This window comes from Lampris incognitus, chromosome 13 (genome assembly GCF_029633865.1).
Source record: "Lampris incognitus isolate fLamInc1 chromosome 13, fLamInc1.hap2, whole genome shotgun sequence".
Classification (NCBI taxonomy): domain Eukaryota; kingdom Metazoa; phylum Chordata; class Actinopteri; order Lampriformes; family Lampridae; genus Lampris; species Lampris incognitus.
In genome coordinates this window covers 29,131,501-29,152,189 of record NC_079223.1, presented here as the reverse complement: position 1 = coordinate 29,152,189, position 20,689 = coordinate 29,131,501, and the positions used below count along the sequence as shown (strand labels likewise).

General features: G+C 43.3%; 2 protein-coding genes across 2 annotated transcripts; both read left to right on the top strand.

The window, feature by feature from the left end:
• The first annotated feature begins 468 nt into the window (after nt 1-468).
• LOC130123075 (galectin-related protein-like) lies at nt 469-7,494 on the top strand. Its single transcript, XM_056292197.1, has 5 exons — nt 469-519; nt 1,105-1,188; nt 1,277-1,365; nt 2,389-2,575; nt 6,063-7,494. Exons 1-5 carry the CDS (start codon nt 487-489, stop codon nt 6,204-6,206), a joined length of 537 nt encoding a protein of 178 aa, XP_056148172.1. The 5' UTR covers nt 469-486; the 3' UTR covers nt 6,207-7,494.
• An 8,259-nt stretch (nt 7,495-15,753) lies between these two features.
• On the top strand, nt 15,754-18,407 carry LOC130123201 (zinc finger protein 184-like). Its single transcript, XM_056292330.1, has 2 exons — nt 15,754-16,067; nt 17,353-18,407. The coding sequence occupies exons 1-2, from the start codon at nt 15,869-15,871 to the stop codon at nt 18,153-18,155; spliced, it is 1,002 nt and encodes a 333-aa protein (XP_056148305.1). The 5' UTR covers nt 15,754-15,868; the 3' UTR covers nt 18,156-18,407.
• The last annotated feature ends 2,282 nt before the right edge of the window (nt 18,408-20,689 follow it).

Genomic DNA, 20,689 nt, shown 5'->3' with positions numbered 1-20,689 from the left:
CCAGGTAGTCTGTGGTTTCGAAATTCAACAAGCTATGCAGTAAATAACGGCTAAAGTGTGAACCTACGGTCTTCTCCGTTCCTTCGGCTCTACAATGCTTTATAACGCGCGGATAATGTGACGGGCCACTTATGTTCCATTGTTGAAAATTAAGCCGAAAAGAGCACAGGGGAGCTTTGCTTAATTGGTGAAGGGGCGAGGAAAATCTGTCTGATAAGCCTTGCGCAGCAGACGGACGGGGATTAAGCTTGTCGCTCCGCAATTATTATGAAGCACACGTCAGCAGATATCCACCCATTTCGGCCAAGGGGTGCGCTCGCAGACGGAGGTACGCCGCGCTAGGTGCGTCCTCGTCAGGCGGAAGGTGAAGGTGGACGCCGCGGAGAGCCCCCCCCCCCCCCCCCCGAGTCAGCGCCACGACGCGGACCCAGCCCACGGCACAGGCTGCCTGCGCTCCGATAAGCATCCTATGGTATTCAGTTCAAGATGGCGGTGCAGGCGACAGAAAAGGACGTGATAGTGAGTATTTGGGTTGTTTTTTTTTTCATTCTTTTTTCGACCAGCGGCGCAGGTGAAATGTACGCTTTGCTAATTTACGCGTGATTAATGCGAACCGTTATGTTTGCGATGTTGCGTTCCCGCAAATGTGTGCAGGCGGGCAGGCAGACCGGCAATGCCGAGCGGTCTCGTTTCAGCTGGGCGAAGAGGAAACTCGATACTTTACCGATGAAATGTATGCCCGGTGCTAAGCCCAGCCACCGCTTTACTGGGGTGAAATTTCATTGTAGCCGCCGTGCGGGATACGCTAGCCTAAAAATTGAACACCCCTCCCTCGCCCTCTTCCTCCGCTTCCATTGATTTAAATTCATAATTCGACAAAGCTTTTTTTTTTTAAATTTTAACAACATGACAGTTTGATTTGGGATTCTGCATTCATCTTAGCCGCGGGAGCGACCTCGTCTAGCAAAGGGCCACACACCGTCTTGTGTTTTGGGCTCTGGGGCTGTGCTGGTCACTGGTCACCCCACCCCATGTCAGACTATACTTTAAACGGTGATTTACACTTTACACCCCTGTCTGCCCCCCCCCTTTCTGGTTTTGAAGAATGTCGAAGATGATCACCTCGACGATTCGTTCGGGAACCCCGGCCTCATCTCCCCTGACAAGGAGGATTTATCTCGCCTCCTGGTAAGACAGACGCATTTCTTATCGACTTGTGTCTGAGGCGGCTGGCTGCCGGCCTTTGCCTTATGCGTGTGCTGTGCCCTGCGTATAGACGGTGCCATTCAGCGGACGCATCGTAGGCGGCATGCGGCCAGGAAAGAAGATCATAGTCATGGGTATTGTGGACGTGGAGCCAGACAGGTACACTTCTACGCACATCCCTCCTTCACAGCCCAATTGTTTTTTTTTTCTTCTTCTTCTTGTTTCAGTTCATCGTGGGTGAGCTTTACACACTGCCAAAGGAGATTTAATAATGCCCGTGCGTAATCAGGTTGTAAATAGTGGGAAATGGTTAGCTTTTATGACCTTGTTTTTTTGGGGTTTTTTTTAAAGCCAAATCCAACACAAATTCATATTTCGCATCGTGTGAATTTAACACGTTGAATTAGGATTTAGTGAATTCAGCACATTTAATTATGACACACTACCAAAGAAGCTCTAATAATACATGTACATAATCATGTTGCAAACTGTGAAATGGTTGGTTTTCTATGGTGTATTTTTAGCCAACTTATATGAAGATAACGCAGACCAAATAAAGGATTTTATATCTGCTCCAGAGGAAGGCTTCGGTGAGGAACACGTTGGCAGGGGGGGGGGGTGGCTTTTTAACTATGCAAAGGCAGGGCGTTCCTTCACCACCAGTCAGAAGGGACTCAGTCAAGCAGGCTTGTTTGGGTGTGTCCTTCCTTAGCCTACATGGAAAGTTGTGTCAGACTTGGAGAAAACCTCCCCATTACCTCATCATGTTCCAATGTCTGGTGCAGAATTCATGTCAAAGTTCATGTGAATGCCCAGTTTAGCAAAACATCACCGTGCATCGCCAGTAATACAATTTCCATCGTTGTATCTTCATGCTCAACTTGAACAGCTGTTCTTTTGCTTGATCTTTACAGCATACACAAAAAATGGTTCTATGTAAATTCTGCAGCTGGGATTTAATCAAAAGGTACAGCAAGGGATTAGTTATAATTAACAGGCAGTTGCTTTGCTTTTACACAGCAGTCAGCAATTGCAGAATTATGCATATGAGTTATCCCAGATTAGCTACAACAGTTGTTTTCCACATGACATCCCTTTTGTCATCCAAAGCTGCTCGTTTGATTCCTGTCCTTAGCTCATTTGACCCCTCTCCTTGGCTCCTTTTTTTCCATTTTCCCTCAGCTTTAATGTGAGCCTGACTTGTGGCCGTGGTTCAGAGAAGGAGGCTCCTCAGTACGATGTGGCCCTGAAACTCGCTGCCCGATTCACAGATCGCCAGTTCCTGCGCAGTGCCCGCGTCTCAGGGAAATGGACAGAGGAGGAGGCCTCCATCGCCTATTTCCCCTTTATCCCTGACCAGCCTTTTAGGGTAAAGGAGGCCTCTTTGCAGTGTTTTACATTTAAATTTCTTGCAGTTAACAAGTGCCCTTATTAAGGGGGACTTAAAATTTGTGAGCAGCCAGAGGTTCACCATCCTACCCAAGGGCTTTCTAATATAAAATATTGCTCTTGACAGATATTTTGTCTGTTTTGGTGGTCAGATTTTGGTGACCTTGTTATGGGACAGTCTTAACCACCGTGGAACCATACACATTAATCCTGACAAAGTTATAAATTTATATTTTTACATCTTGCTGACTTGTTCACTCAGAGAAACTTAGTCTATTCTTGTTCCTAGTAATTAATCTGCAAGAGCATTGTTTCATGCAGATGAAAGTTGCAGTAAATATGGCTGTCTCTTAGCTACTCATCATGTAGAATGAATAACGTATGCACTGGAGATAAGAGATCTCTTCATTGCATAAGCATAAGGAGTATCAGCTGTTCATATGAGGTGGAGTGAGGTGAGTGATTAAACAGCTTATGTGCATGATGGATCACCGCCATATGACCTGAGGACAGTTTTGTGATGTTATGTTCTGCTCTAATAATTCAGAGCGTAAATGATGAAAATCAAACATGCTGTTTATACCAGAAATACCTTTTTGAAGAGTTTGAACATCCACCATCAGGGGAGAGTATGGGCTGTAATATTTACTTTGACAAAATGACGATGGCTTAAAGGCCCTGGAAACTATCCATCCATCCATTATCCAAGCCGCTTATCTGAAGTCAGGTCGCGGGATGCTGTGTTGGAGCCTATCCCAGCAGTCATTGGGCGACAGGGGGAAGACACCCTGGACAGGCCGCCAGTCCATCACAGGGCCCTGGAAACGAATTTCCTTAAAATCAGCTTCTTAGGATAAGCAATAGGGTCGTGCATTAATGTGCTACTGACTGTAAAACAAAAAATATTTAGCCATTCTAAATGAGAAATTTCTGCATGATGTGTTTTCTTTGCTCTCCTCACATGGGTTTGAGTTGCATGGGACTGTGTTGGAGGTGCCCTGTGATGGCCTGGCGGCCTGTCCAGGGTGTCTCCCTGCTTGCCGCCCAATGACTGCTGGAATAGGCTCCGGCATCCCCACGACCCTGAGAGCAGGATAAGCAGTTAAGATAATGGATGGATGGATGTGTTGGAGGTTGATGATATAAAGTTATTCCAAGTCATTTAATATACTGGACAGAGTTGGAGAGACGTCTATGTCAGCTATGTCAGTAAGGCCTTAACACGATCCAGTGAGACAGTTGCCACGACTTGCGTTTATAATTTGCAAAGAAATTTGTTAATACATTTGCAAACATTATAGAAAACAAACGTTACGAGCACAATGTTACTCAAATTAGATATCGGAAGATGAAACCCAATATGCAGCTTGGTGTTGTCATTGTTACTCAGCGTTTTTTAGGTTTGCGTAACATAACACTTGATAAGGAAATAAATAAACTGACAACCAACGGGAGGGAGAGAACCAAACAAACATTATTGTGTTGCACACTACTACCAAGAGGGTCACACACATGGCCATCTAAAGCAAGACCCAAGGGAAATGAGATAAACACTACATTGGGGATGACTCGCTTGCTCCAGTCCATGACTATGCAGTTACATCGCAGAAACGCAAGCCTGTCACATCATGTATCTTAGAAAACGAATGTAAGCTTAGCTTCTGTGTACTTTCTGCCCTGTAACTCACTATTTACTAATTGGTTGACTAGCAGACTAGTTTTCGTCTTGTTGTCTGGCAATCGGACTTGTTGTTGCAGGCAGGCATCAGAGTGATGAACAGTAATCATATAATAGCTAAGCGTGCATATCATGTCAGGTGCATTTAGTGTGAGTAAGTGTACCTTAGATTATCAAAAGGGAGTAATAAGAAAGTCAAATTATAGCGAGGCATCTGGAAGGCGTGGGGATTGTCAGTTCAAATCTCCGTTTTACCACCAGCTTGGTCGGGCATCCCTACAGACACAACTGGCCGTGTGTGCGGGTGGGAAGCCGGATGTGGGTATGTGTCGTGGTCGCTGCACTAGCGCCTCCTCTGGTTGGTCGGGGCGCCTGTTCGGGAGGAGGGGGAACTATTGGGAATAGCGTGATCCTCCCACGTGCTACATCCCCCTGGTGAACCTCCTCACTGTCATGTGAAAAGAAGCGGCTGGCAACTACAAATGTGGTAGTCTGCAGCCCTCCCTGGATCGGTGGGGGGGGGGGGCAGCGACCGGGATGACTCAGAAGAATGGGGTAATTGGCCAGATACAATTGGGGAGAAAAAGGGCGCAAAAAAAAAATCAAGTTATAAAGTAGATGGGCAGAACCACATCAGTATAACATGCATACCATCACTACAAGTACACATTATGTCAAGTGTAGGTACTAGACGGACACAAAAGAAGACGCTGTTAATGTTGTTTTCTAAGTAAGGGCACAAATGTAATTGCAGACACTAGTGATAACGTTGATTCATATCATCTGGAAAGTGCCACTTGGCCCACTTGTCGGTTTCACAAATCTTGCTTAGAGACCATTTAAAGTGTTTGCAGCTTAGTTGGTGCAGGTTCTTGAACTGCCCGGAGCGGCAACATATCTGCCAGCTCAATGCCGAACCTCCCGGATGCCGCCATTGTTAGCAAGGTACTGACTAGCTGTTACTGACCACAACAGTGTTGGGTCGTTTTGTTTACATTGCGTTACATTTCACTGAGACAGGCTGTCAGGCAGATGTCACACTTTTGGTGCTATCGCTTTGTAACAAGAATGACTGGTCACACAGTGATGACTGGAACTGAATTATTGTCTCTCACTGATACCATTTCACTTGCGTGCAGGTCTACACACCCCTGCAGACAAACACATGACTTGCATGTTACCAACAACCAGTTGTGCGATTTCATTTGTGATAAGGTGCTATTGTTTCCGTACGGTATTGGTTGGCGGTAAAGCAGGTCGGCCCAGTCATGACCCTGGCAGAGGCTCGGGGCCACAGATTGAAGCTGCTGTGAATAATTATTGCAAACAAACCGCCCTCTTGAATTGTGAGCTGTGTGGATAGACCCATGGTGCTCTGTGGTTTTTGGTGTAGGACGGATGCTTTCTCTTAGCACATAATGATATGGCCCGCTTTTTGAGTCCTTTTTACATAAAATCTCTCTGTGGTATGTTAATGTTTTAGATATGTGACAGTTTTACCAAGGATGACTCACAGCAAGTGTAGGAGCATGATGACTCTTGAATTCCTCGATCACCATTTCAAGCCAACATTAATGATGATTGCAGGGGTCGGTGCCATCTAACAAAATCCCACAATGGACTTTTGTACTTAATGGAAATTTGTATCATGTTCCAGTGTCATTGTTTTTCTTATGGTGCTGTATGCTTGAAGTGTGTGTCTGTTGCATCTTAAACTGCACGGCAAAATTTTTACTGTTTTCTCTTGTTTTTCTCTTTTCCTTTCTTTTTTTTTTGTCCCTCCTTCCAGATTGAGATCCATTGCGAGCACCAGAGGTTCCGGATATTTGTTGATGGACACCAGCTCTTTGACTTTTATCACAAAGTAAAATCTTTGTCTTCCATTGATACAGTACGAATAGATGGAGGCCTACATATCACCAAGCTTGGTTAACCCAGTCCTCGCCATTAGGTCTGTATGTATGTGCGTGTGTGTGTGTGTGTGTGTGTGTGTGTGTGTGTGTGTGTGCACGCGTGTGTGTGCACGCGTGTGTGTGCACGCGTGTGTGTGTGTAAGAAGCATGGACTTAATCACACTTAAACACACATGCGCCTGTTCCATCGTCATCCACGACCCATCATGCAACACTTCAGCCCCGTAGCAGCTGGGAACTCCACGAGAAGTTTGCATTTTTCCTGCCTAGTCTTCTCCCTCCCCTTCTTCCTTTTCCTCTCATTCAACCATGGTCTGGCGTGATCTGATGAGGCTTCGTGGATAAGTGGTTGCAATAAAACATTTATTTTGTCCCTTCACCGAAACATTCCCTCGGCTCTGCTAGATCAGCGATCTCGCTGCATAAATAACACACTCCCCCCGCCACCCCCTCTCTAATCTGGCATCCCGTAAGGATTCTGCAGTGACAGAGGCCAAGACACAGGTGTGGAATAGTCTTTTAAGATGAGGAAAACTACTTTGCCGTTGATTTATATCACGGGTTCGTACTTCTTAGTTTTCTCCGAATTTGAAATGTATAATCTGCAACACTCTGCTTCAAAATAGCGTTTTTTCATTAACAAAATGGAAACCGTTTTATCCTTAGTAGGCCTGGATATTTCGAGGCTTGATGAATACCCCCAGATGCATTTAAAAAAATGTTTTTTTTACTTTGATTTATTGGGGGGAAAAAGCAGTTTCAGAACATGAAGCATTGTGGATTTTGCATCCCCTTTCAGGTTGCAATTCTCGACCCATCAACTTTGAAATTAAGTGTGAACAACTCCACTTATTATTGGAGTTATCTTTGAAAATAGAATCTGTTGATGATGTGCAGAGGTGAAGCTTTGTGACCTGATTTTTTTTTTTTTCAAAGGGGTTTAAATTGCACAGTCATTACAAAAAGTAGCAGCCTCTTAGAGGACTATACTCAGTGTACATTACTAATTGGCATTAATGTAGTGTTCATTGCAGCCATTCTCTTGTAGATAGGAAGTGTTGTGCACTGACTAGAGCTGGTAAAAATCAATGTATGAATCTCGTTGATGTTTTGTTTACATTGCCGGTAAGAGAGAGAGAGGAATGTGGAAGACCCCTTAAAAGTTGTCCTCAGTTTTTGCTCTCGTCACACACACACACACACATTCCCTCCCACCATCATCTGGACTGTATAGAACTTGATATGCAACTTACTCACTTTTGGAGGAAAAAAAATAGCACTTCAAAAAAACTTGGAAAAAGTTGTGCTCAGAAGTAAAAGTCAAAGTGTAGACTTAGTACAAAGTTGAAATAAAAGGCATAAACTTTCAGTCTCATTAGACAGATTTGTGTGTGTGTGTGTGTGTGTGTGTGTGTGTGTGGGAGGGGGAAGAAGAAACCGGTCTGGGTCGTTATTTTGAATGTACGGTACACTTGTGTCCATAGCAGCATAGCAAAATGGTAGTCGTGCACAAAAATATTACTTGGTGTCACAAGTTTGGTCGTATGGCTGGGTGCCATTACTATTCCATTCTCCGTTCTCTGTCTTGTGTGTTTTTGTTTTGCTTACTTTTTTGGGTTTTTTTTGTTTTTTTTTAATTTCTATACCCATTTATCAAAAGGTACCCGATTTGCATTAAACTATAAAGGAGGCTGTGGTGTACCATTCAAGCATAGGTTATTTCCCTGTGTATACAATCACCAGGTTTTTCAGATTGCACCAGAATATCTTTAATGCATTGCATGGTTCTGTGTCTCCATAACAGTCCTGCTCTTTTTGCAAGATGTCTTTTTTTTTTAACTTGGGCTGAAAGGAGGCGTTGGATGTGGTTTTGTTGGCCTCATCAGAACATGACCTCCAGCACGCACTAGGGCAGTTTGCAGCTGAGTGTGAAATGGCCGGGATAAGAGTCAGCACCTCCGAGTCTGAGGCCATGGTTCTCTACCGGAAAATGGTGGCTTGCTCCCTCTGGGTTGGGGATGAGTTGTTGCCTCAAGTGAAGGAGTTCAAGTATCTCGAGATGTTGTTCACGAGTGAGGGTAGGATGGAGTGGGAGATTGACAGGCGGATTGATGCAGCATGTGCAGTAATGTGGACATGGTACTGGACCGTTGTGGTGAAGAGGGAGCTGAGCCGGAAGGCAAAGCTCTCAATTTACCAGTCAATCTTCACTCCAACCCTCACCTATGGTCACGAGCTTTGGGTAGTGACTGAAAGGGTGAGCTCACGGATACAAGTGGCTGAAATGAGTTTCCTCCGTAGGGTGTCTGGGCTCAGCCTTAGCGATAGGGTGAGGAGCTCGGAGTAGAGCCACTGCTCATTCGTGTCAAAAGGAGCTAGTTGAGGTGGTTTGGGCATCTGATTAGGATGCCTCCTGGGCGCCTTCCTTTGGAGGTTTTCTGGGCATATCCAACTGGGAGGAGATCCCAGGCTAGACCCAGAACTCGCTGGAGGGACTACATGTCCAATCTGGCCTGGGAATGCCTTGGGATCCTCCAGGAGGAGCTGGAGGGCATTGCTGGGGAGAGGGATGTCAGGAGTGCCCTACTTAGCTTGCTGCCACCACGACCCGACCCCGGAGAAGCAGCTGATGATGAGATGAGATGAATGGAGGCGATATTGTGGAGGTTAAGCAGCACATAGTGCAGCTAGCAAGATTCACAAGTCTTGATCTATTAATTCTCAAGTTGCTCCATCTTTTTTTTTCCGTTTAGATGAGTATTCATGATTTTTAATCAAAGACTAAGCTGAACACTGGGTACAGAAAAGGTTATGGGTAACTCTTAAGAGTTCTAATATTTATTCTGTTAATCAGTTATTTAATCTATTGAATTTCACATCAGAAAAGAGAAAGATGAATCACATAATTGTCCGTATTTGACCCCAAAATATTGCTCAGCAAAGCTGTATGTTCCAAAGTTCAGCCATGGGGCCTGTACTGCATCGTTGCATGTCTTGTGCCCCACTTTGCAAGCTTACCCTGGAGTCCAGAAATTGGGCAGGCTATCAAAGTACTGTGCCAAGGGGCTATTGTATTCTATCAAAGCTCTCCATTGTGTGTGACCAGGCTTGTTAACAGAGGCTGACAGCCTTTTTTTTTTGGGTTTGTTTTTTTAATGGAAAAACATGCTGGTTGGCTGCAGCTACTGACAAAAGTTTCACAACATAGCTTAGGTTAAACTAGTATAGAAAAAAAAACAACGGGATTTTCCCCTAACAAGTTTGATAGTTACACTTGTTATTCTCTGTATGGACTTGCTATTGATTGAAATATGCCAGATTTTTTCCCCAAACACCTTGTGCTGCTGTGAATTTTGGAACAAGCCATGGTGGCTGCTGAGGACAGCAGCATTGTATGAAGTCCTTCTTTAGGTGCTTGAGATTGCCAGTGACTGTACCTGAGAGAGCTGTTTGCTGTGCAGAGCAGCAGACCGAAGGCAGGATCTTTAGTGGATGATGCATATGTTGACTTGCTCTAACAATATCCTCCATGCTTATCTGAGCAATGCTTGAGAAATCCTTTAATATCCCATTAGTGTCTGTGCACAATAGGACTCAATAGTTCGGTAACAGTATTCAGCACGAGCAGATGCTGCCTAATTGCATTGCTAGGATTCATTACTTTTGACATAGCAATAAGGTAAATTCGATCAGAAAAACAGTTTTTCCGTCTGGCTGGTCTGGGTCTTCCATATCTTAGTAGGGGCTCCTTTTCGCATGGCAGGGCACTGGTTTATTCTGGACACAAACAGGAAATGTATTTTTGCACGGCAAAGATCCTCCTAAGTTTCATGACTTGTCTTGAAAATCTCAAAATGCTCTTAAAACATTTGAAAAAAATTCTGAGTTTCACTTGGTACCATTTCAATTTCATTTATGAAATTTTGTTTTGAGTAAAATTGTTGAAACAATTTTAACATAAGGCAAGTTGATCCAGTAGTACTGAGAAAACAACTTGATTCGAGATTATTGTGGAAACAATTTGATGGAAACAAGTGAAATTTATTCAAACCCCATTGGCAGCTTTTTTCACTTGTTTTAAGGAAGATGAGGTTATCGGCTTGTCAAGCTTGATCTTTATTTTGCAGTGTTTTGTATAAAGGGCAACGTGAGTTACATTTAGACAGGATGTGAACCGGCGAGTCATCTCAATAAGAGTGTAACAGCAGAATTGTGCTAGTTGTGTTTGTAAATTTATTTGACGTGGTGTGTTGCTAGCTTCTTTCTTGTGTTACTGTTTCTTTCAACAGTCAAAGATCCACTTGCAATGCAACCTCTTCCTGTAGTTAAGACAATGTAAATACACACCATACACATACAAACGTACGCTTGTGCACTTTTTAAATGCCAGATATGTGTGTCAAAGTACACTACAGATTTAGTGTAGGTTATAATACAGTATGGGTTTAATGTCTCACACAGACACCAGCTGGAAGTTGTTTGAGGGTCAGAGTGTTGCTGTTGCTAGGAAGGATGGGGGAGGGAGATAAGACGTCCTGACTTCCTGTATCTTAAGGGCTTGTTTCAGGGAGAGCTGTGTCCAGGGTTCCCTGTGCTAAACATTTAGCATGGACTGCTTCTGAAATGGAGACTTGTTTCTGGCCTAGCCTGGGTTTTTTCCACAGTGTGATTATGTTTGTGTTAAATCCATACTTTCTAAAAGGAGTGCACTTACCTCAGAAGTATTGCTGCTAGGGTGTTCAAGCATGTTTTATTCTTGCTGACCTTAGAAGGGTGCTCTTGGCTTGATGGCGGTACTCAAGGGACTTGTGCAACTGCAATGGGATCTAAAAAAAAAGAAGAAAAAAAATGTTAAATAGAGCCAGCAGTGGTACGGGAGCACAGCACAAGTGCAGTGAAAAACTTCTTAACATGTTATCCATCAGGCTGAAGCTTGTTTTTTAACATTAACAAGCAGTCCCCGATCTCCCTATGATCCCATGTCCTATTACTCGTTCTTCATACTTTAATGACGCATTCGTGGTTTCTGAAAGTGATTCTTACATCAAAAATGCAATTTGAAAATTGAATGTTCTTGCCTCCCGATTGTAGTCTAACATTAAAATTACCTGTGTGAAAGATGATTGTATTTTCCTCCTTGGCAGTTTTGGACACACTTCTTTCCTACATGTTCAACTGGGGTTCATATTCATAAGTCACTTCCACTCAACGGGTATTTGACATAACTCAGTTCATTTGACGCAGGTCTGTGTGTTGTCTTACATTTTAAACTTTGGATGTTAACATTTCAGAATGTGCCCCTTTTAAAAGCTTTGTTTTTCCACCGAAACATAATGAGCTGAACTGAAAGCTGAAAGACTTAAGTTGGTCATGTGTGGTGAAACTAATACCTTGGGAATTTGTATATGTGCTAGATTGAGGCTGTATATACATTTTTTTTTTGCTTCGGTCGAGCTTGCTCTTACTCTCTTGCTCATCTGTCAAGTTTAAGAGCAGTGTTCTCCTGTGGTTATTTATTTCAACTTTACCTTTAAACCCAATATTTCCAAAGCTCTAAAACCCTAGTTTAGCATCATCTATGTGATTATTTTCAAGACCACTGACATAAGTATTAGGATGCAGCAAAAACTGGATTAATGACATACTGTTGGTACTTCGTTCTCAAGTTTTGTTCCCACGTGAATTACAACAAATGAGGTGTCCAAAGGAGTTGAATCAAGTGCAACTGGACTTGGTATATATCCGTGAAGACGTTTCGCCTCTCATCCAAGAGGCTTCATCAGTTCGTGCCTTTCTGACTAGACCAAGCTAGTCTGACTGGCTGGTGATGAGACTCAGATATTTAGCCTCTTTGGAGTCGTTATCAGAGCTATTGATGTCCATGGCTCTTTTGTGTTCTGATGTTTAGCAACGACAGTCGTTGGAGGTGTTAGTTTCGACTTTGTTAGTGCTCCATTCAGTGGTCATGAGTCGTTGGAGCCGTTAGTAACCGACTGTTGTTCTTGGAGGCTAAGCTTCTTGAGTCTCCTGGGTAAAGATGAAAGGACGGCATTGTAAGTGGGAGATAGGTGGTGTCACAGACCTCCTCCTCTGTTGAGGGATGGTTTTTCCAGTTTCACATAGATGGCTTCCTTCACCCCTCTTTGAAACCATCTATCTTCCCTGTCCAAAATGTGTACGTTGCTGTCCTCGAAGGAGTGTGTCTTCTCCTTTAGGTGTAGATAGACTGCTGAGTCTATTCCTGAGGAGTTTGGCCTTCTGTGTTGGGCCATCCGTTTGTGCAGTGGTTGTTTGGTTTCTCCTATGTATAGGTCAGTGCAATCCTCATTGCATTGTACAGCATACACCAGATTGCTTTTCTGGGTGTGTGGTACACGGTCTTTGGGATGAACCAGTTTTTGTCGGAGTGTGTTGCTGGGTTTGTTAAAAATTCTCCTGAGTTTCTCGGAGACCCCAGAAACATACAGGATGACTATGTTATTCCTTCTGTTCCTCTTCTCCTCATCGCTCACCTGGTTGGTCTTTCTGGAACGTGTTGCAGTTTTCACAAAGGTCCAACTGGGGTAGCCGCAGGTTCATCCGAAAACAGAAGGCCAAACTCCTCAGGACTAGACTCAGCAGTCTATCTACACCTAAAGGAGAAGGCATGAACTGATGAAGCCTCTTGGATGAGAGGTGAAACGTCTTCACGGATATATAACCAAGTCAAGTTGCACTTGATTCAATTCCTTTGGATAACTATGACCTGGATGAATGAGAACATTCACAGATAACAAGTGAGGTGAAATACATTGATTACAAGTATAAACCCAGACTGCTGTTTTAGGAGTGGATACAACATGACCTATTGTGCGCAAATTATACTTATGAAATGTTCAGATTAAGTAGATGTTTGCTGATCTGTTGCTAATGTGTGGTTTAACACTAATATGGCCATTTTTATTTATTACAGTGTAACTAATGGGGCTGGGTATAAAAAAAACTGAAAGGGTTGTACCAGTTATCACCATTGATATTGGGGCTTTAAATATTTGCAGAATTTTTTTTTTTTTTTTACAATGACCAGAGAGGTTTGTTTTATTTTTCATTGGACTTTTTGTGACTGGAAGAGAATCTGGTCTGCTTCATTTTAGTAAAGTAATTGTATAGGCATCAATATTGAACAGAATTAATCCTCCCCATTTCATAACGAAACATTGCTCATGTCCAATAAAGAAGGGTATCAAAAAGTACAATCATCAAATATGACATAAATGGAGATGACTCGGCAAACCAATCTTCCAATAATACCCAGCCCTGTTAAAACACAACTATTAACACAGACAGCTGTTCCTTAATGTTGTTCCGTGTTTCAAAAATTAAAGCCTCTTTGTCATCACAATCTCTCTCATGAAATTGAAATATAATTTGAATAGTACTTTGAGTAAACTTTCGTTTTGATGTTATCAGTAATGTGGTCACCAGGATGTTGGCAGTTGTATCCCATGATCCTCAGAGGGGCCTTTGTTTTTTACCAAGTGACATGTTGGTGCACATAGCGGTGTTTGATCTGGTGCGTTTCCGTAGGGTGCATCTAGTCTAATAGATTTCCATTGATGATTATCCACAAGTTGTGCACGACAGGGGCTTTAGTGGTGTTACTTGGGGTTCTGAAATGAGTTGTGAGAACGTTATCTCTAATTTGTGTCTAGAATGTGCACTGAAGTGGTATTCAGATGAAGGCAATCCTACTATTGTGTTGGCCCTCTGTTTTATCCCTCTTGTGCTTTTGTAAAAACAGCTTCTTTGCAGACCAATAAACTACTCTTCTTGGGATGTGCCTGTGCTCAAAGTGTCTCTTTGAAAACACTTGGCCAACGAATTAACTCAGAGTAAGCATGCAGGTTTGCCAAGTTAGCCATTGAGGAGGAAACGTTCATAAAAGGATGTTATACCGAAGGTGGCTTTGTAGATAAGGATTCCATAGGCCAATGGTTTATTTGTTTGATTTCAATAAATGATCACATGGGTTCACCCATAAATACTTGCACAGAAAATAAATACACAATTACAGACTCCGCGTGTAAGCTACTGCGTCTCCACTTGTCCAAGTCATATGTTCCCACACGGAAACAAGCGGAGAATGTCCAACAGTACTACGGCGACACTACGTGGTCGAAATTCAAACCGCGCGAATTGCCAAAAGTTCTCTTTTTAAAACCCCCTGAAGCGAGCACAACTTTTGTCGTTGCAAATTTGTTCGCCTCTGATTGCATTTGTGTGTTATCCATGAACACAGCTGTAGGTTTACAGGCCATAATATTATGTTTAAAAACACACTCACGGTCACAATTTACCCCATGGTCATGTCGATATGATTTCTTTCATGTAACAAAATGTTGTTTTTTTTCATTGATTTGTGCTAAAACCACAACTGTGTTAATTATAAGATTGTGATTATTACAAAGGAAACAGAAAACTGTACATGACGTCATATTGTACGTCCACCCATGCATTATCCAAATTGCTTGTTCTGCTCTCAGGGTCGCCGGGATGCTGGAGCCTATCGCCGCAGTCATAGGGCGGCAGGCGGTGAGACACCCTTGACAGGCTGCCACCCGCCAGTCCATCACAGGGCCGACACACACACACACACACACACACACACACACACACACACACACACACACACACACACACACACACACACACACACACACACACACACACACACACACACACACACACACACAGAGTACATTTGTTCGTGTTGGCACAGATATTAGTATTGGATAAAGTTGTGAGATAGTTGTCTGTGAATGTTCTCATTCGTCCAGGTCATGGTTATCCAAAGGAGTTGAATCAAGTGCAACTGGACTTGGTATATATCCGTGAAGACGTTTCACCTCTCATCCAAGAGGCTTCATCAGTTCGTGCCTTTCTGACTAGACCAAGCTAGTCTGACTGGCTGGGGATATTTAGCCTCTTTGGAGTCGTTATCAGAGCTATTGATGTCCATGGCTCTTTTGTGTTCCGATGTTTAGCAACGACAGTCGTTGGAGGTGTTAGTTTCGACTTTGTTAGTGCTCCATTCAGTGGTCATGAGTCGTTGGAGCCGTTAGTGACCGACTGGTGTTCTTGGAGGCTAAGCTTCTTGAGTCTCCTGGGTAGAGATGAAAGGACGGCATTGTAAGTGGGAGATAGGTGGTGTCGCAGACCTCCTCCTCTGTTGAGGGATGGTTTTTCAAACAAAAGAGCCATGGACATCAATAGCTCTTATAACGACTCCAAAGAGGCTAAATATCTGAGTCTCATCACCAGCCAGTCAGACTAGCATGGTCTAGTCAGAAAGGCACGAACTGATGAAGCCTCTTGGATGAGAGGCGAAACGTCTTCACTGATATATAACCGAGGTCCAGTTGCGCTTGATTCAATGCCTTTGGATTGTGAGATAGTTATCCAAGGCAGCAGGAGGCGATCGTTAAAAGCTCAGTTCACGCGTTTCTACAATAAACCGGAAGTAATAACTACCGTCGCGCATCTCTCCCATGTACCCTCTCTCTTAAATACAACCGGTCGAGTAGCAGATTCGGGTTGGAGTTGACCTGTCAGTCACAACGTTTTCTGCGGGTTTCACAGATTATCGATCATTTTTCAACCATATCTATTTTTCTTAAAAGTTTTTTTTTGTTGTTGTGTGGAAATGCCTGGGATGCCGCTGCTGAGGCAGCTCGTCAGCGAGCGTCTGACAGCGGCTGCGGAGGAGATTTTCGGGCTGGTTGAGAAAACGATAGCGGAATATCAGGCGGAATTTGTCCGTTCAAAGAGGGAGATCGTCCAACTGAAGGAAGAGATCAGCCAGCTGTATGAATTAAAACCCGAAATAAGATTATACACGCCGGGTAAGGGCACATTACGTCAGTGTCTTCTTTTCTAGTCGGCTCTAATTTGGGTGGTAATATCGGATTATGACAACCTGGGTCTTTATATTCGTAATTTTTGCCATCGTCCATATAGGTCACGATATCGCTTCCCTTCGCTGGCTTCATGGTGAATAACGGGGCCACAGGTTTATAATGGCGACGCGATCCTTAAACTCCTCTCGCCACGTCCGATGTAACTCGCTGGAAATGAAAACAAAAGTGTTAGTTAATCAAAGAAAGTTGAATCAGTTCCTGTGGATTCAATGTTTATTGACATACGTTTCATCACTCATCTAAGTGATCTCCAGTCTGAACTGACTGCAGGTATCCCCACCTTTATAAACATTACAGTTGCATAACGACCGACATGAACGATCAGATTCATATGTAAATGATCGCCGGTTTCGGTCGTGATGTGATTGTATTGTTTATAAGGGTGGGGATACCTGCTGTCAGTTTGGACTGAAGAGGTCACTTAGATTAGTGATGAAACCTTTCTCTCTCATTGAACGTTGTTGTGTCCAGATGAACTGATTCAACTTTATTTGATTTTCTTACCTGGGCTATTCAACATGCATAAAGACAAAACGCGTAAGTTGAAAGTATCAGAGTTGTCGGTGTCTGTTTACATGGCTCAGCCACTTCCTGGTTCAGCTTGCACGAATGACCCCCTCCTTTGCCCACCGTAGTGCATCGATTAACCAACGAGCCAGCCTGCAGAATTGACAAGTCATAGATAATGGGAAATCATGGACACAGTCTAACTGAAGCGCTGTTTTTTTTAAGTAACGTCACAGCCGATGTACACGATGGCCAAAACGGAATTAAAACCAGGTTGTTAAAATATATAGTTTTACGTAGTTGTAAGTTAAGTAAGTTTGCAAGGCATTTTAGTAGCTAAACGTATTGGACAAGAATTCGTTCTTGAGTGTGATAGTTGATTTTTATGTTTGGGTTTGCAATGGAAAGTCATTGCCCTGTGAATAGATTGTTGTTTTTTTTAAACATACCAGGATTTCAACATGATGCCTTATGCCTTGTGACATTTGGACCCCACAAAGTCGAGATTTAAAGGAAAAAATAATAACCTAAATGGCTTTGGTATGCTCTCATACCAAATGAGTCATTTGGATTTCTTTTTATTAATGTAGTTCAAGTACTAGATAATCTTCAAGTCTAAATGGTAGTGTAAGAGTTTTGTAATAGCAAAGGAATTTTAATACTTATTTATGTAGGGGTTATAAGAGTCTTTTCTCCCCTCTAGATCCCCACTTAGTACCCGAGGAGGACAGCACTTCACAGGAGCAATGTGACCTCAAACTGGAGCGGATTCCCACCCTGGAGGAAGTGGCGCTCCAGAAGTCCCCTCGAATAAAAGAGGAACAGATGGACCTTTGTATCAGTCCAGATTTGGAGTCTGGTACCTCTGATAGTGGCAAAGCAGAAACTTCTCAGTCTGAGCCCACTGTTGACAGTCCACCGTTTTCTTCTTGCTGTGCTATAACTGTAAGTGTAAGTGATGACGTTGACAATGAATGGAACAGGAATGACAGCTCGGGGTCATCGTTGAGTCAGAATTACAGTGACACTGCTTTAAGGGAACTGGACCTAGATCAGAGAGGTGAAAAGACATGCCGCTTTTGTGGAAAGAATTTTGACCGGGACTGTGACCTGATCAGGCATATGGATAACAGTCATACTGGAGAAAAGGCCTTTAAATGCTTGGAATGTGACAAGGAGTTTGCACGTAGGGACCATCTGTCTGTACATTTAAGAATCCACACAGGTGAAAAGCCACACACCTGCCCGTTCTGTGGGAAATCATTTGCTCAGCGCTCGAACCTCAACGTTCACACAAGAAAGCACACTGGAGAGAAACCCTATTTTTGCGACACATGTGGCAAAATGGTCGCCCATAGTTATCACCTCAAAACATGTGGTATGGCAGAGCGTAAGGGGGGAAAGTCGTTCCGCTGTAGGGTTTGCGGCAAAAAGTTTCATACAGCTTCCAACCTGGGGGTGCACATGAAGATCCACGAAGCAAGGAAAACGTATGCTGTTGTGTAATCAGCATCCTGTTTGCTCTAGTCTCACACAAGCACTCTGTCTGAAAACAGACACACACAAAAAAAAAGACTTCTACTGCAGTCCAACAGAAAGACAGAACTTCTATTTAAAACAACTGCCTGTTGTACCATACGTTTGAATCAATGGTTCAGCAAATTCATGTGGACCATGAAAACTACCATTACTTCTTTTAAAACAGAGTGTACACTTGCTGCACCTTTTCTAAAAGCTGGCCATTTCTTTACTTTTGATAATGAGAATAAATCATCCGTTAAAGGTTTATAAAATCTGGCCATTTTTTACTTTTGATAATGAGAATAAATCATCCATTAAAGGTTTGACTTGGATTTGGGTTGACCTCAGGTGAGCAGAAATACAATTGGTTAAAGGGCTGTGAAGTCACTCTCTGACCCCACCTTGCTCACCCCTAAGGACATTAAAAAAAATTTGTTATCAGTCTGGGAAGGGTTACAAAGCCATTACATAGGCTCTGGGACTCCACCGAACCACAGGGAGAGCCATAGAGTGTTTTCACACATCGTTCTTTAAAAAGGAACCAAACTCCTTTTAAGTGAACCAGCAACAAAATAACTAATTTCTGTTTGTGTTCACAATGTAAGTGGACTCAAAGAGGACTCATCTCTCTTTCTGGTTCACTTCAGTACTGATGAGAACTCAGACCACCTCTTGTTCATGTATACCAAATCTGCTTTAGAACAATTATGCGGGGCGTCTGGGTAGCGTAGCAGTCTACGTCATTGCCTACCAACACGGGGATCCCGGTTCGAATCCCCGTTTTGCCTCTGGCTTGGTGAGACGTCCCTAGACACAATTGGCAGTGTCTGTGGGTGGGAAGTCAGATGTGGGTATGTGTCCTGGTCACTGCACTAGTGCTTCCTCTGGTCGGTCGGGGTTTGGTTGCATGTTGGGGGGGAGAATAGCGTGATCCTCCCATGTGCTACGTCACTCTGGCGAAACTCCTCACTTGTCAGGTGAGAAGAAGCTGCTGGCGACTCCATATGTATTGGAGGAGGCCATGTGGTAGTCTGCAGCCCTCACCAGATTGTCAGAGGGGGTGGAGCAGTAACCGGGAAGGCTCAGAAGAGTTGGGTAATTGGCCGGATGCAATTGGGGAGAAAAAGGCCCCCTCCAATAGAAACAATTACGCAACCCAATTCAACTGAAACATGCCCTCTACTTTGTCGAAATTTTTTTCCCACTTTTGGGGGCCAACTCCCTCAGAACAATCAGTCAATCAACTCATCTCCTTCATGGAATTGGCCAAACAATAATTCCTTCCCCAGAACATTTTCTTCCGACCTGTCCAACTATGTCAAGAGATCAAATCTACAATTGAGTCTCATATCACTACCACAATGTTCAACCTTGACAGGCATTTTTCCAATCTTAAGGGTGGGAAAGAAAATAATATCCCAAATCAAGACTGTCATTGTAAAAGATACTGCTATGGGCTTCCCAGGTGAGAAATGGTCATCTGACATCCCCATGAAAGACAGCTCTTCTGAACGCCAGTCTTCTGTCCTCCACGATGCATTTAACAGCTATGTTCTCCACAGTGTTGTTTTAAGTGCTCCTCATTACAGATGTCAACAACAGTTGTTTCATGCCAGGACCAAATACCACAGCTGCCTGCAGCACACATCCTAATGTTTCTTTTTTGTTACTTTATTAAGATTAAGATATACTTTATTAATCCCCATGGGGAAATTCATCCTCTGCATTTAACCCATGCTAGCTGTGTAGCTAGGAGCAGTGGGCAGCCGCCGTGCAGCACTCATTTTGGTGTGCTCACATATGCACAAAAAAAAATGGCTGCGTGAACGTCTGAGTCTACTTTAGAGACTGAAACGAACCAAGTGTGAAAACACCCATAATCCCCTAATGCAGAACACATGGAACAGTAATGACTCTTCCCATAAGCGGCCGGCCTGCCAAAATTTCTCCAAGGGCACTGTGTAAAATCATCAAGGGAGTCTTAATGGATCCTAAAATGAATATCCAGTAAACTGCAGGCCTCTCTTGCCTCGGCTAAGTTCAGATTCCACAAGGAGAAAGACTGGATAAAATGGGGAGAGTAGCCAGATAGAAACCACTGCTAGCTGAGGAGAACCTAAATGCTCATCTCACGTTTGCCATGAAGCACCTGGATGATCCCCAAGCCTTTTGGGATTATGTTCTATGGACAGACAAGTCAAAGGGGGAGCTTTTTTGAATGACGTGGGTCCCATTATGTCTGGTGTAAAGCAAACAGCATTCCATAGAAAGTATGTGGATGGTGGTGGTGGTGGTGGTGGTAGTGTGATGGAGATACTTAGCTGCTGCAGGAGTATTTCCATTTTGAATTACAGATTGGGAAAATGAGCATTTCCCCCCTTAAATGATCATAATTGAAAATATTAGCCTGTTTTACTCATTTTTTCCACAAACATTAATTCTATTCAGCATCAGAAAACATTAGAAACTTGGATTTAGTGGTTGCATTGTGTTAGTCCTTGTATTAAGAAACTTGTTAG

Excerpts from the sequence above, each read along its gene's own strand:
- LOC130123075 (XM_056292197.1), top strand. The coding sequence starts at position 487 with ATGGCGGTGCAGGCGACAGAAAAGGACGTGATA. Across the intron at positions 1,366-2,388 it reads GTGGACGTGGAGCCAGACAG|CTTTAATGTGAGCCTGACTT; the intron begins GTACACTTCTAC and ends ATTTTCCCTCAG. Across the intron at positions 2,576-6,062 it reads TCCCTGACCAGCCTTTTAGG|ATTGAGATCCATTGCGAGCA; the intron begins GTAAAGGAGGCC and ends CCCTCCTTCCAG.
- LOC130123201 (XM_056292330.1), top strand. The coding sequence starts at position 15,869 with ATGCCTGGGATGCCGCTGCTGAGGCAGCTCGTCAGCGAGCGTCTGACA. Across the intron at positions 16,068-17,352 it reads AATAAGATTATACACGCCGG|ATCCCCACTTAGTACCCGAG; the intron begins GTAAGGGCACAT and ends TCTCCCCTCTAG.